Here is a 16982-nt window from a genome sequence, read left to right as displayed (position 1 = left end):
CCTTACAGATCTAAGCAGGTTCACAAAAAGCCAAAACAAACCAAATAAAGAAAAATTACAAATCAATCTCACAAAACAAACTTCTTAAATAAAAAGGTCTTAACCTTCCTTCTAAACAGAAGATGGAATTTTCTAGCCTTCTCAATCCTAACAAAATTCTTCCACAATCTGGCAGCTTGAAATGCTAAAAGATTTCTCAAAAAACATTAATTGCCTTTTACCCTTGAGTGAAGGAAAGGCAAAAAACATTAGCATTACCGAATCGCAGGTTCTAGAGGCAACAACAAAGCAGAAATGAGAGAGAAAGTAATTGGGAAACAGACAATGATATACTTTAAAAAGAAAACAAGCCAATTTGAAAAGAATCATAGCCTTTTTTTGGTAATCAATGGAGCTTAACATAAAATGGTGAGACGCTATAATATTTAGATAATCCAAAAATTAAGTGTTTTGCACGGTCTGAAGTTTCTTCAACAACCCCTTAGCACAGACCAAATGCCCTGAATTGCAGTAATCAAGGTAATATAGTAAAAGCATATGTGTTAAGCACTCAAATTGATTTATTTCAAAACTAGTAAAAAAGGCCCGTTTCTGAAACCAATGAAACGGGCGCTAGCATGTTTTTTTTTTGTGTGTGTGTGTGTATGTGTCACAGAGTTATTTTGTGTGTGTGTGTGAGGGTGTGAGGGTGCGGTGTGTGTGCAGGTTGTTGATGTGTGTCTTTTTTTGTTTTGTTTTTTGCTTGGGGGTTGGGGGATGTGCTGTGCTGTGCTGGCAAAGTGGGTTGGATTGGTGTGTGGCTTTGAGGGTGTGTTTCTGTTGTATTGTGTGTGTGGTTTTGTCTGTCAAGGAGGTTTGTGGAGGGGGGTCTTTCTGTTGGTGAAATGTAAATGTGGTTGTAGGGGAGGTCAGCCTTTGTTGAGTGTTGTTTTTTTTGCCATGTTTTTTTTTTTGTGTTGTGCTGAGGCAGCAGTGTTGTTTTAGATGGGCGGAAGGTTGAGGAGCACGTTCTTTGTCGGTATTTTTTGGCCGTTTCAGGGCTGCTGTAGGGGAATACTGGAAGAGAAATGTGCTGTTTGAAGCAGCGCCATCTTTTTCCATTGGGCTGGGGTTCTGGGCATCCTGGAGGTGGGTGACGGCTTGCCTGAGGACGGGGATGGTTGTTTTAAGTTGGCGGAAGGGAGAAGAGCACGGTCTCGGGCCATCGGGAGGTGATCCGATATGTTTGGTCCATTTCAGGCCGGCTGCAGGGGAATGCTGGAACATTTATGCGCTGCAGGAATCAGCGCCGTCTTTTTCCGGGTGCTCGGGGAATCCCCGAGGTGGGAGACAGCTTGTCTGAAACTGGGGATGGTTGGGCACGTCCTTGGCCACTTCAGCAAAAGGGGAAGAGGAAGGGGGTGGGGAGTTACCTGCAGCCGCCTGAGAAACCATGTATTCTTTGTTTGTTTTGTATTATTAGTTTGCATTGAAGAAAGAGTGGATGCCTTTCGAATGATGGAGGTGGTGCGTCGGTGTGCGGTTGTTTCGTTAGTTTGGCAGCCAGTCTCCAGCGATTCCTAGGCAGGGAAGGAGTAGGGAAACACGCTCCGCGTATTTCCCTACTCCTCCCCCTTCCTTGGTCGCTGTTTGCTGCTGGCTGGGTCGCGGGTAATTCTTCCAGCTGGGCCGCAGCTTGTCCTGTTCGCCCACGTCCCAGATGGTGACGGGCACGTTGTTTTCCAGCTCCTCTGACTCCATGTCAAGCGATCCCAAATATAGTCTGTGCTATAGGCCCTCTGGCACTCTTCAGTACTGGCATTAGGCATTTAAAAATCCCCCCCCCCCTCCCCCCCGGTCTATTTTTGCACATACCCACAGCAGAAATATTCTTCTCTCGTTCCAGCGGTGGTTCTGTGCTCTCTGTGCTGCACAGATAATGAGCCATTCTGCTGGGGAATGCTCCTCCCTTATTGTCACGTAGTTTCCTCTGATTGATCCGTCTTACGTTGCCTAGTGTTGCCTGGGAACAGTGTTGTGATGGTCCTTTGTGTTTCAGAATGTTGAGGGTGTTTTTTCTGATTGGTCCATCATGCGAGGGCGGGGCAGAGAGACATGGTCAGTGTTGTGGCTTCACCACCATGAATCCATGAACCCTTCAGTGAGTGACTTCAGAACGTTGTCTTCAGAACGTTGAGGGTGAGTTTTATTATAGTAGAAGATATTTTGAAATACTGCACAATTTCCTCATAAAAAAAGAAACATTTCTTAACTAGTGTATTAGCCGTGCTTGCACAAAAACGGAGCTGTCAACCTGAATATTGGTGCTATCTGGGTATAGCTCGCCTACAGCAGGCAGCATTTAAAACGAACACTGGCCACTGCAGCTGAACACTGGGCCAAAAATATTTTGGTGCGATCTTAGCTAACTGTATCATTTATAGAGCAACTAGTAAAAAAGGCCCGTTTCTGGATCAAATGAAACGGGCGCTAGCAAGGTTTTCCTTCCCAACACCCCCTCCCTCCCTACCCACCGGTTCGTCATTCTGAAGCCACTGACGCCATAGGTCCGCACCTCGTGAACGCACCTTCATCAGCTTCTTGGTTGTGAAGCCACTGACGCCATTGCCCCGCCCTCGATGCGTGACGCCATTGCTTCACCCTCGACGTCATCACGTTTGACTCGAGGGCGGGGCCCAGCGACATGGTGCTTTCGGTGGCTTCACTACCACGAACCCTTCATTACGGAAGTGACGTCAGTGTCCTCAGAACGTTGAGGGTGAGTTTTACTTACGGAAGTGACGTCCATGTCCTCAGAACGTTGAGGGTGAGTTTTATTATACTAGATTTTCAAAACTCTGCAGTCAGGTACAAAGACTGTGAAGAATTTTACCTGTGGATTTTGCAACAATTCTCAAAGTGCAGGGGAACTTTCTTTTGAAAATTGAACAGCAGGAGGTACCTGCAAGGGCTTGCACCTGCTTTTTCTGCGGGTGTTTTTTTGGGGAGGGGAAAAAAAGTGCATAGTTTTAAAAACGCGCATAGCTCCTCATGTTATAGTCTCCCTTGAGTTATTCCTGCCTCAAGAACACATCCATGAACATGTACAGTGGGGGAAATAAGTATTTGATCCCTTGCTGATTTTGTAAGTTTGCCCACTGACAAAGACATGAGCAGCCCATAATTGAAGGGTAGGTTATTGGTAACAGTGAGAGATAGCACATCACAAATTAAATCCGGAAAATCACATTGTGGAAAGTATATGAATTTATTTGCATTCTGCAGAGGGAAATAAGTATTTGATCCCCCACCAACCAGTAAGAGATCTGGCCCCTACAGACCAGGTAGATGCTCCAAATCAACTCGTTACCTGCATGACAGACAGCTGTCGGCAATGGTCACCTGTATGAAAGACACCTGTCCACAGACTCAGTGAATCAGTCAGACTCTAACCTCTACAAAATGGCCAAGAGCAAGGAGCTGTCTAAGGATGTCAGGGACAAGATCATACACCTGCACAAGGCTGGAATGGGCTACAAAACCATCAGTAAGACGCTGGGCGAGAAGGAGACAACTGTTGGTGCCATAGTAAGAAAATGGAAGAAGTACAAAATGACTGTCAATCGACAAAGATCTGGGGCTCCACGCAAAATCTCACCTCGTGGGGTATCCTTGATCATGAGGAAGGTTAGAAATCAGCCTACAACTACAAGGGGGGAACTTGTCAATGATCTCAAGGCAGCTGGGACCACTGTCACCACGAAAACCATTGGTAACACATTACGACATAACGGATTGCAATCCTGCAGTGCCCGCAAGGTCCCCCTGCTCCGGAAGGCACATGTGACGGCCCGTCTGAAGTTTGCCAGTGAACACCTGGATGATGCCGAGAGTGATTGGGAGAAGGTGCTGTGGTCAGATGAGACAAAAATTGAGCTCTTTGGCATGAACTCAACTCGCCGTGTTTGGAGGAAGAGAAATGCTGCCTATGACCCAAAGAACACCGTCCCCACTGTCAAGCATGGAGGTGGAAATGTTATGTTTTGGGGGTGTTTCTCTGCTAAGGGCACAGGACTACTTCACCGCATCAATGGGAGAATGGATGGGGCCATGTACCGTACAATTCTGAGTGACAACCTCCTTCCCTCCGCCAGGGCCTTAAAAATGGGTCGTGGCTGGGTCTTCCAGCACGACAATGACCCAAAACATACAGCCAAGGCAACAAAGGAGTGGCTCAGGAAGAAGCACATTAGGGTCATGGAGTGGCCTAGCCAGTCACCAGACCTTAATCCCATTGAAAACTTATGGAGGGAGCTGAAGCTGCGAGTTGCCAAGCGACAGCCCAGAACTCTTAATGATTTAGAGATGATCTGCAAAGAGGAGTGGACCAAAATTCCTCCTGACATGTGTGCAAACCTCATCATCAACTACAGAAGACGTCTGACCGCTGTGCTTGCCAACAAGGGTTTTGCCACCAAGTATTAGGTCTTGTTTGCCAGAGGGATTAAATACTTATTTCCCTCTGCAGAATGCAAATAAATTCATATACTTTCCACAATGTGATTTTCCGGATTTAATTTGTGATGTGCTATCTCTCACTGTTACCAATAACCTACCCTTCAATTATGGGCTGCTCATGTCTTTGTCAGTGGGCAAACTTACAAAATCAGCAAGGGATCAAATACTTATTTCCCCCACTGTATGTAAAAGTACACTTGTTGGAACAAGACATGGATTTTCACCTGTATACAGAGTGAGCAATTTGCAACAAGCCCTTTGATCAGGGAAAATGGCCCGAGCTGACTTAGCACCAAGATGCTCTAAATCCATTTTACAGGTGGAATAAGGATTTTATACAATTGCATATATAAAGTAGACACGTGGAAGGTAAGCATCGGCAGGTAGGCAATTCAGAGGAGCAGAGAGGAAACAGAGTTCTGATTTACAAAATACTTGAGTGCACTGACATATTTACATCAATGTGGGAGCCAGTGTAAAGATATTTTATATAGGCAGTGTAAGCGCCTGTGTACCTTTAGAAACCAGTCCCGTAGTGCACAGATGTTTGGTGCATGAGTGCATTTTTGGACTTCTCACACAAGCAGCCTATCATAAAATTACTCCCATAACGGCACTGACGAGAGCGAATTCTCTTGAGCACCTTTGGTTTCAGATAAGAATTCTCCACTTTCTGCCTAATGCCGTAGGCATTCTTGGCCATATAGAAAGCGCCTCTTCTGTAAGGCAAGAGGCGGATTGGTTGACGGTCCAAACATCTATGAGGAAACATTTTTGCTATTCCTAATTAGACATGGTTAATAAGGGTATGGGAGGCTGTGCAGCCAAGTGCCACATGGCACCGAGATGCCCTTTCTTGTCTCATCTGCCTTCCCTTTTCTTCTTGCTCTCTTTGATTTAAGAGTTCCTCTTCTGGCACTGACAGGAAGGTATTTCTGTCCCACAGATTATAACTCACTCTGGGCTATTATTCAGCTTCCAAGCCCTGGCCCTGCTGCATTTAGCCCAAACATAATATCCTTCATGCATATATTATCTGTCTCCCTATTATCTGGAATCATTTCGGAATTAAATTTCAGTCCTGCAATATTGGCTTGAAGAGCGGCTAGCTTTATGATCTAGTCAAAGGTTAGAATACCAATCAAAATAACACTGCCAATGCAGCCAGACATTTTAATATTCCAAAACCCCGTAATTGTAAAAGGACATAATATTTTTCCCTGATTACCCCAAAGGCAACACATGTTAACAAGGAAAGAAGAAGGGAACGGAAAGAAATTTCAGAGTTCAGATGAGCTGCGAGACAGATTTTATACTGAAAAAATGACAGTCAACTAGTGTGAAATTCTTGGGGAGGGGAGCGGAAAGAGTGAATGGATATCGCATAACTGAAAAAAGCAGGAGGAAAGGGGGCAACTACCTTCAAAACCTGACCATCCTGAATAGGTGCATGGGTGCTTCAGCTTTTTGAATCATCTGCACCTAGGACTTTACAGGCATCTCTTTAAAAAGAATCAAGTAGCATCAAATTAATCAGAAGAAGAATTCTGTTTCATATTATTTATTTAGACTGGTGCTCCCAGATGAATCAAAGGCCACACAAGCCCTGCCAGGTGACAGGGAGTGTATGTGAGTCATATCAAAACTCCAGATACCACCACAGTTCTTCCTGGACACAATGACAGCACTAGGATTCACACAAGTGATCAATTCTACAACCCACTAAAAAGGTCAGGGGCTCATTTCAAAATCGAAAAACATCTAAAAAAATGGCATAAAGTGCCATTTGAACGTTTTTCTTCCCAAAACGTCCAAATCACTATTTTTTAAATCCATTTTTAAATATTTTTCAGTGTATCCAGTTCAAAAGGGGGTGTGGGCGTTCCTAACTCTTGGACATTTTCTGGAGGAGTGGCCTAGTGGTTAGAGCACAGGTCTTGCGACCCAGCGGTGGCCGGTTCAAATCCCACTGCTGCTCCTTGCGATCTTGGGCAAGTCACTTAACCCTCCATTGCCTCAGGTACAAACTTAGATTTTGAGCCCTCCTGGGACAGAGAAATATCCAGAGTACCTGAATGTAACTCACCTTGAGCTACTACTGAAAAAGCTGTGAGCAAAATCTAAATAAATAAAGATTCTAGAATTCTAAAGAATAACAAGATTCCATGCAGAATTTCAAAGTGTAGCAACATTCCATGTAGAACCCCAAAGAGTAACAAGATTCTTTGGGGTGGAGGAGTGGCCTAATGGCCAGAGGTGGCCGGTTCAAATCCCACTGCTGCTCCTTGTGATCTTGGGCAAGTCATTTAACCCTCCATTGCCTCAGGTACAAACTTAGATTGTGAGCCCTCATGGGACAGAGTACCTGAATGTAACTCACCTTGAGCTACTACTGAAAAAGGTCTGAGCAAAATCTAAAATAAATAAAAATAATGGAACAAAACAAAAATCTCCAGGGCTAAAAGTTGGACGTTTTGGTCTAGACCTGTTTTAATAACAACTAAGCCACAAAAAAGTGCTGTAAATGACCAAATGACCACTGGAAGAATAAAGGAATAACCTCCCTTACCCCCCCAGTGGTCACTGACCCCCCTCCCATTCCCCAAAGATACGAATGAAACACTACATGCCAGTCTCTATGAGCGTCAAGATGTTATAGCCAGTCCTATTACAGCAGCAAGCAAGTGCCTGGAGCAGCCTAATGGTCGGTGCAGTGCACTGTGGAGAACGGGACTCAGACCAATAATCCACTCTGTTACACTTGTGGTGGAAAGTTGTCGACCCCACAAAACCCTTCAGTACTCACATATAGGTGACACCTGCAAGCCATAAGGGCTATTGTAGTGGTGTACAGTCAGCAAAGAAGAAAAAGACCTAGGTGTCACTGTAGACAACACGCTGAAATCTTCTGCTCAATGTGTGGTGGTGGCCAAAAAAGCAAACAGGATGCTAGGAATTATTAGGAAAGGGATGGTGAATAAGACTGAAAATACTACAATGCCTTTGTATCGCTCCATGGCGCAAACCTTACCTGACCAGAATTGCACACAGTATTCCAGGTACAGTCACCCCATGGAGCGACACAAAGGCATTATAACGTCCTCATTTTTGTTTTCCATTCCTTTCCTAATAATACCTAACATTCTATTTGCTTTCTTAGCCGCAGCCACACACTGAGCAGAGGGTTTCAACGTATCATCAACGATGACACCTAGATACCCTTTCCTGGTCGGTGATTCCTAATATGGAACCTTGCATCACGTAACTATAATTTGGGTTCCTCTTTCCCACATAAGACATTTATAATGGGAATGATAAAAAAAGCATGGATATTAAACAGGTGAATAAGAAGTTAAAAGAAGCCTCGAAAAGGTGAGTTTTTAGCTTGGATTTGAACAGAGGTAGAGATCGGAGCATGACACACTGGCTCATGAAATCTATTCCAGGCATATGGTGTAGCACTCTGCAAGTAAAAGTTGTACTTATCTCACAAGAATTAGATCACAAGTCTGAGAAACAAGAGAATATTATAGAACCTGGGGGAATGATCGATGGAGATATAAAACTGAATTAATAAACAGAGAGGCTGGGGGATGGGTTACCAGTAGACGGCTGTGACCTATTTACTCAAATCAAAGTATTACAGCAACTAAGTCTAACATTTTGTAAAATGGACCCATGTCCATCCTGATTGGTCAAGGGAGTGCAAAGCCCAGCTTTAATTACCACTGCAAAACATATTTCTAATTCTGTTGAAAAGTACAAACATTAAATCACTATTTAAACAAGAAAATTTTGATCCAGGAATCCCGAATAATTATTGGCCCACAGATGGAACAGAGAGGCAGTACACCAGGAACAAAAGAAGCCATCTTTTTTGGAAGACCCAACACTAACGTGTCTGATCATTCGCCACATATCTGGAAGGACTTACATATTGATCAGCAAATATTGGGTACCAAGTACTGGCGCCTAAACCACAGCACCCTTAAGGACCAACATGTGGTTGAGCATACAGAAGGGGTAATTCCATAATATTTACCCCACAAAAACATAGAAGAACTTTTTGCCCAAATAACATGGGAATGCCTAAAGGTGGTCCTCAAAGATAGCAGTTGCAAAGAAAAGGGCGCAGACAGACTAAGGTGGGGAATGGGAGGATTGTACGGATTCAGGTGGCCATAAGAGCCAAGGCCTTCTGGGGATTGCATGCAACTTGCACTGGTAACCAGGGATGGGTGAGCAGGGTGGGGTTGCTTTGGGGTATGGGGATTGTAGAATGAGAGGGGAAGATGTGATATAAGTTGACTTCCAGTTTTCTGGATGTCTTCAAGTTTTAGATACTTATGTATGTTAACTATGAAAAAAAAAATCAATAAAAAGACAGACTAAGGGAAGACCTACAGAGGTTGACAAAGCAACATAAATAACACTGGGGGGGGGGGGGGGGGGAAAGAGGGCTGACTTGATGAAACAAATTTAAAGCGTAAGGGCAGCATTGGTGGAATTGCATAATGAGGAAACATATTTTAAACTGGAAAGAAAAAACAAAATATTTTGAGAGCAGGAATAAAGCAAGCAGGCTCCTAGTGCAGAGATTAAAAATTGAACATTCTGGCTATCATGGGCAAGGGGAGGGGTGAGGTGACTACTAAACAGAAGGAGATACAGGTGCGTTTTAGGGAATTTTATGAGGAGCTCTATATGCCTGAGCCACAAGCAGAAAAGGAGCAGATTGGAACCTATTTTTTAGATCCTAGCGAGGCAAGGGTGTTGGATGGAGAAAATGTGAAGGAGGAGCTGCTACTGGTGATCAAAGCTTAAAATCTGGAAAATCCCCTGGATTAGATGGGTTCACAGAGCTATTTTATCATTTAATTCTACAGTCGTTCCATTACTAACGAAACTATATAATTCACTACAAGTAGGGAAGAAACTGCCATATTAGATGAGATTTGAAGACATTATGATCCTACTCAAACCTGGCAAAGATGTTTCACAATGTGTGTGTGTGGGGGGGGGGGGGGTACAGACCAATATCACTTCATGGCCAGCCTGTAAGAAAAGACTCAAACCAACCTCTTGTTTTTCTTGCAGAACCCTGTTCGATTCTGTTGAGCTTTAGCATCTCTCATACTTCGGAACGTAAGGGTTTTTTGCCGATGACAATAAGAATCCCCCAAAAAGAAAATTCTTCTCAACCCTTGCTAGTAATAACAATTACTTGGGTTGGAGGTTGGGTGGCTTTTTCCCTTATTCATTCCTTTGAAATTGGATGCACTCCACAGAATTCTAGTCTCCTGTAGAGTACAACTTTTTGCCATCATACTAGAGAGATTCCCTGTATTATTACATTAAGTACTCTCTTTTCCTTTTCTTGGGATATATTTCTTGTAGGACCCGCCAACGTGGCACAATTTAGTACATCAAATGCAAATGAAATATTAAGAAATACTGTACTATCAGAGTAAACATAGTAAACATAGTAGATGACGACAGAAAAAGACCTGCATGGTCCATCCAGTCTGCCCAAGAAGATAAATTCATATGTGCTACTTTTTTATTTGTACTGTCCTCTTCAGGGCACAGACCGTATAAGTCTGCCCAGCACTATCCCCGCCGCCCAACCACCAGCCCCGGCACAGACCGTATAAGTCTGCCCAGCACTAGCCCCGCCTCCCAACCACCAGCTCTGCCACCCATTCTAGGCTACCATTCTACAGTATCAGTTAAAGCATATATTACACCTATACAATGCCCTTTGTGCATCCTTTTGACACTGCTGACCACTGCAAAAGTTGTTACATTATGTGTGTGTGTGTGTGTGTGTGTGTGTGTGAATAAATTATACACAGAGAGATCTACACAAGTACACATATATACACATATGTTACTTGCCCTGGAGAGTTACAGGCAATAATTAGATAGAAGCGGAAGCATGCTTTTTGAATTCACAAACATACTTGCTGTATCTCACATTCTGTACATACACCCACAGACAGGGTAATGGGATTCGCTCCCATCCAGGGCTGGAGAGACTATCAGAGGAGACACAATGGGAAGTCGACTCCACCACAGGCTCACCTCATTTCCATGCAAATGAGCCGGACTAATAAACACTTTCTGGAGAAGAGAAAAAGGAAAGGCAGTGGCTGGGACCAAAGTACCTTTTTCAGATTAATCCACTGTTTGAAGTAATCAGGAACCTGAAGTCCTAAATACTCGCACTGCCCCGGTAGCCTGCAAGAAAGGAGAAGAACAAAAAGGTTTTAGATGATAAGAAAAGATCTAGCAGCTCTTGGAGGCAGGGACTACAGGAAAAAATGTGAGGGGGGAGGGAGGCCCAGCAATTGTCCTCAGATAGGAACGCAGTGTTTAGTGAATATACTCTCTCTCAAGACTAACAGAAAGTCACAAGACACTCCTGAGCTTCAGACAGTTACCAAAAGCTCACTGGAGGAGTCCCAATATTCAATGCTACACCCTTGACCTCAGACACTGTTCACATTTTCTTTACGATTGCCACAAGGACCATCGAGCCCACCACCCTGTCTCTGACAGTGGCTAGTCCGGCTCAAGCACCCGGTACATCAGAATTCTTATGCTTATAGCTCACTTGCAGTTTGGTTTTTGTTTTATTTACTATATGAATTTACTCCATGTTTATAACAAAAGCAGGTGAAAGACTGGGTCTTCTCCCAAGCCTTTAAGGAAGAAGCAACTAACTAGCTAGTCATACACACACACAAGGACTGATACAACCTGCACACACTGTAGCAGGACCTGCTTATCCTCTCCTACTCTAGCTGAAGTCAGTTTCCTGTACTTTTTCTGAATTTGTGTGCAATTTTTCCTTTGTCACCCAATTTTCTAACTAACTTTTGGTACGCTCTCTTATTTGTCTATTTCACCCTGTGCTGTCTATTGAAATGTTTAATGTGTATTTTATTGACACTGTAACTAGCAAACTGTGTCATAATGTGTATTTTATTGACATTGTAATTAGCAAATTGTTTCATGTGTATTGTACTCTCATTGTTAAGTAGCAAACTGTTTCATAATGTGTATTGTAATGACATTGTAACTAGTAAAATGTGTCATTGTGTATTTTATAGACATTGTAACTTCCAAACTATGCCATACTGTGTATTGTACTGACATTGGAACTAGCAAATTGTGTCAATAATCAGGCTTATTTTCGAAAGAGAAGGGCGCCCATTTTTCGACACAAATTGGGAGATGGGAGTCCTTCTGTCAGGGTTGCCCAAATCGGCATAAACGAAAGCCAATTTTGGGCGTCCCCAACTTCTTCCCGTCGTGGGGATGACCAAAGTTCTCGGGGGATAGCGAAGGCGGGAATGGGGTGTGCCTAACAGATGGGCGTCCTCAAGCTATAATGGAAAAAAAAAGGGCGTGCCTGACGAGCACTTGGCCGACTTTACTTGGTCCATTTTTTAATTCCGACCAAGCCTCAAAAAGGTGCCTGAACTGACTAGATGACCACCCCTGACTCCCACAGTGGTGTCTAACCCCCTCCCACCCTGAAAGAAACAACTTTAAAAACTTTTTTGCCAACCTGAAATGTCATACTCAGGTCCATCGCAGCAGTATGCAGGTCCCTGGGGGGGGGAGGTATGTGTCAGTGGAGGCATAGCGAAGGCGTGGACGTCCTGAACTGCCCCCCCCCACACACAGGGATGGCCAAATTTCAAGGGAGTGGAGTAGAGGAGTGGCCTAGTGGTTAGAGCACTGGTCTTGTAATCCAGAGGTGGCCGATTCAAATCCCACTGCTGCTACTTGAGATCCAAAATCCAAATGCATCAGTTAGTCCACTGCAGTGCCCCCTAGGGTGCCCGACTGGTGTCCTGGCATGTCAGGGGGACCAGTGCACTATAAATGCTGTCTCCTCCCACGATCAAATGACTTGGATTTGGTTGTTTTTGAGATGGGCGTCCTCGGTTTCCATTATTGCCAAAAACCGGGGACAACCATCTCTAAGGTCAACCTAAATGTTGAGATTTGGGCATCCCCGACTGTATTATCGAAACGAAAGATGAATGCCCATCTTGTTTCGATAATACGGGTTTCCTCGCTCCTTCACGGGGACAACCTGCGAGGACACCCTCAGAAAAACTTGGGCACCCCGTTTGATTATGCTCCTCCACATGTATTTTATTGACATTGTAACTAGCAAACTGTGTCATAATGTGTATTTTATTGACATTGTAATTAGCAAATTGTTTCATGTGTATTGTACTCTCATTGTTAAGTAGCAAACTGTTTCATAATGTGTATTGTAATGACATTGTAACTAATAAAATGTGTCATTGTGTATTTTATAGACATTATAACTTCCAAACTATGCCATACTGTGTATTGTACTGACATTGGAACTAGCAAATTGTGTCAATAATCAGGCTTATTTTCGAAAGAGAAGGGCGCCCATTTTTCGACAAGGAGCCGACAAGAGAAGGAAAAATACTAGACTTAGTCCTTAGTGGTGCTCATGTAGTGCAGGGGGTAACGATACGAGGGCCGCTTGATAACAGTGATCATAATATGATCGGTTTTGATATTGGCATTGAAGGAAGTGAAACTAGGAAATCAAGTACGCTAGCGTTTAACTATAGAAAAGGTGATTACGACAAAATGAGAAAAATGGTGAAAAAAAGACTGAAAGGAGCAGCTCGCAGAGTAAAAAACTTGCATCAGGCGTGGATGCTGTTTAAAAACACCATCCTGGAGGTTCAGGACAAATATATTCCACGTATTAGAAAAAATGGAAAAAAGACTAAACGTCAGCCGGCGTGGCTAAACAGTAAGATAAAGGAAATCATTAGAGCCAAAAAACAATCCTTCAGAAAGTGGAGAAGAGAACCAACTGAAAGTAACAGGATAGATCATAAGGAATGCCAAGCCAAATGCAAAGCGGAGATAAGGAGGGCAAAAAAGGACTTTGAGAAGAAATTAGCGTTGGAAGCAAAAATACATAGTAAAAATTTTTTTAGATACATTAAAAGCAGGAAACCGGCCAAAGAGTCGGTTGGGCCGCTGGACGAAAATGGTGTTAAAGGGGCGATCAAGGAGGACAAAGCCGTAGCGGAGAAATTAAATGAATTCTTTGCTTCGGTCTTCACCGAGGAGGATTTGGGGGGGACACCGGTGCCGGAAAGAATATTTGAAGCGGGGGAGTCGGAGAAACTAAACAAATTCTCTGTAACCTTGGAGGATGTAATGGGTCAGTTCAGCAAGCTGAAGAGTAGTAAATCACCGGGACCTGATGGTATTCATCCCAGAGTATTAATAGAACTAAAAATGAACTTGCGGAGCTACTGTTAGAAATATGCAATCTGTCCCTAAAATCGAGTGTAGTACCGGAAGACTGGAGGGTAGCCAATGTTACTCCGATTTTTAAGAAGGGTTCCAGAGGAGATCCGGGAAATTATAGACCGGTGAGTCTGACGTCGGTGCCGGGCAAGATGGTGGAGGCTATTATTAAGAATAAAATTGCAGAGCATATACAAAAACATGGACTGATGAGACAAAGTCAGCACGGATTTAGTGAAGGGAAGTCTTGCCTCACCAATCTAATGCATTTTTTTGAGGGGGTAAGCAAACATGTGGACAATGGGGAGCCGGTTGATATTGTATATCTGGATTTTCAGAAGGCGTTTGACAAAGTGCCGCACGAAAGACTCCTGAAGAAATTGCAGAGTCATGGAATCGGAGGTAGGGTATTATTATGGATTAAGAACTGGTTGAAAGATAGGAAGCAGAGAGTAGGATTGCGTGGCCAGTATTCTCAGTGGAGGAGGGTAGTTAGTGGGGTCCCGCAGGGGTCTGTGCTGGGTCCGTTGCTTTTTAATGTATTTATAAATGACCTAGAGATGGGAATAACTAGTGAGGTAATTAAATTCGCCGATGACACAAAATTATTCAGGGTCGTCAAGTCGCAGGAGGAATGTGAACGATTACAGGAGGACCTTGCGAGACTGGGAGAATGGGCGTGCAAGTGGCAGATGAAGTTCAATGTTGACAAGTGCAAAGTGATGCATGTGGGTAAGAGGAACCCGAATTATAGCTACGTCTTGCAAGGTTCCGCGTTAGGAGTTACGGATCAAGAAAGGGATCTGGGTGTCGTCGTCGATGATACGCTGAAACCTTCTGCTCAGTGTGCTGCTGCGGCTAGGAAAGCGAATAGAATGTTGGGTGTTATTAGGAAGGGTATGGAGTCCAGGTGTGCGGATGTTATAATGCCGTTGTATCGCTCCATGGTGCGACCGCACCTGGAGTATTGTGTTCAGTACTGGTCTCCGTATCTCAAAAAAGATATAGTAGAATTGGAAAAGGTACAGCGAAGGGCGACGAAAATGATAGTGGGGATGGGACGACTTTCCTACGAAGAGAGGCTGAGAAGGCTAGGGCTTTTCAGCTTGGAGAAGAGACGGCTGAGGGGAGATATGATAGAAGTGTATAAAATAATGAGTGGAATGGATCGGGTGGATGTGAAGCGACTGTTCACGCTATCCAAAAATACTAGGACTAGAGGGCATGAGTTGAAGCTACAGTGTGGTAAATTTAAAACGAATCGGAGAAAATTTTTCTTCACCCAACGTGTAATTAGACTCTGGAATTCGTTGCCGGAGAACGTGGTACGGGCGGTTAGCTTGACGGAGTTTAAAAAGGGGTTAGATAGATTCCTAAAGGACAAGTCCATAGACTGCTATTAAATGGACTTGGAAAAATTCCACATTTTTAGGTATAACTTGTCTGGAATGTTTTTACGTTTGGGGAGCGTGCCAGGTGCCCTTGACCTGGATTGGCCACTGTCGGTGACAGGATGCTGGGCTAGATGGACCTTTGGTCTTTCCCAGTATGGCACTACTTATGTACTTATGTACAAATTGGGAGATGGGAGTCCTTCTGTCAGGGTTGCCCAAATCGGCATAAACGAAAGCCAATTTTGGGCGTCCCCAACTTCTTCCCGTCGTGGGGACGACCAAAGTTCTCGGGGGCGTAGCGAAGGCGGGGATGGGGTGTGCCTAACAGATGGGCGTCCTTGAGCTATAATGGAAAAAAGAAGGGCGTGCCTGACGAGCACTTGGCCGACTATACTTGGTCCATTTTTTAATTCCGACCAAGCCTCAAAAAGGTGCCTGAACTGACCAGATGACCACCCCTGACTCCACAGTGGTGACTAACCCCCTCCCACCCTGAAAAAAACAACTTTAAAAACTTTTTTGCCAACCTGAAATGTCATACTCAGGTCCATCGCAGCAGTATGCAGGTCCCTTGGGGGGGGGGGGGGGGGGGGGGAGGTATGTGTGTGTGTCAGCGGAGGCATAGCAAAGGCGTGGACGTCCTTTTTTCAAACATTTTGGACGTCCTGAACTGCCCCCCCACACACAGGGACGGCCAAATTTCAAGGGAGTGGAGTAGAGTGGCGGCCTAGTGGCTAGAACACTGGTCTTGTAAGCCAGAGGTGGCCGGTTCAAATCCCACTGCTGCAACTTGTGATCCAAAATCCAAATGCATCAGTTAGTCCACTGCAGTGCCCCCTAGGGTGCCCGGCTGGTGTCCTGGCATGTCAGGGGGACCAGTGCACTATAAATGCTGTCTCCTCCCATGATCAAATGACTTGGATTTGGTTGTTTTTGAGATGGGCGTCCTCGGTTTCCATTATTGCCGAAAACCGGGGACAACCATCTCTAAGGTCAACCTAAATGTTGAGATTTGGGCATCCCCGACTGTATTATCGAAACGAAAGATGAATGCCCATCTTGTTTCGATAATACGGGTTTCCTCGCTCCTTCACGGGGACATCCTGCGAGGACACCCTCAGAAAAACTTGGGCGCCCCGTTCGATTATGCTCCTCCACATGTACTTTATTGGCATTGCAACTAGCAAACTGTGTCATTATGTGTATTGTACTGACATTGTAACTTCTAAACTATGCCATACTGTGTGTATTTTATTGACATTGTAACTAGCGTACTATGCCATAATGTGCACTGTAATGACATTGTAACTAGCAAACTGTGTCATCATGTTTATTTTATTGACATTGTAACTAGCAAACTGTGTCATAATGCGTATTTTACTGACATTGTAACTAGCAATTTGTTTCATGTGTATTGTACTCTCATTGTTAAGTAGCAAACTGTTTCATAATGTGTATTTTATTGACATTGTAATTAGCAAATTGTGTCATAATGTGTATTGTAATGACATTGTAACTAGTAAACTGTGTCGTTGTGCATTTTATTGACATTGTAACTTCTAAACTATGCCATACTGTGTGTATTTTATTGACATTGTAACTACCAAACTGTGTCATTATGTGTATTTTATTGACATTGTAACTAGTAAACTGTGTCATCATGTTTATTTTACTGACATTGTAACTAGCATACTATGCCATAATGTATACTGTTATTTGAATATATTTACTGTTCTAACTGCCTATTGCCTATATTTGGCTTAT

At 43.9% G+C, this 16982-nt stretch overlaps 1 protein-coding gene across 1 annotated transcript in view; it reads right to left on the bottom strand.

The window, feature by feature from the left end:
* Window positions 1-16982, bottom strand: part of ERI3 (ERI1 exoribonuclease family member 3) — a 249393-nt gene that overhangs the window by 102826 nt on the left and 129585 nt on the right. Inside the window, exon 6 of the mRNA XM_030205573.1 lies at window positions 10665-10737. Coding sequence (XP_030061433.1) covers window positions 10665-10737 — 73 coding nt within the window. The remainder of the gene's footprint in view (window positions 1-10664; window positions 10738-16982) is intronic.

Source organism: Microcaecilia unicolor, chromosome 6, assembly GCF_901765095.1.
Source record: "Microcaecilia unicolor chromosome 6, aMicUni1.1, whole genome shotgun sequence".
Classification (NCBI taxonomy): domain Eukaryota; kingdom Metazoa; phylum Chordata; class Amphibia; order Gymnophiona; family Siphonopidae; genus Microcaecilia; species Microcaecilia unicolor.
Note: the sequence above shows the minus strand (reverse complement) of the source record. Positions and strands in the feature narration are given on the sequence as shown.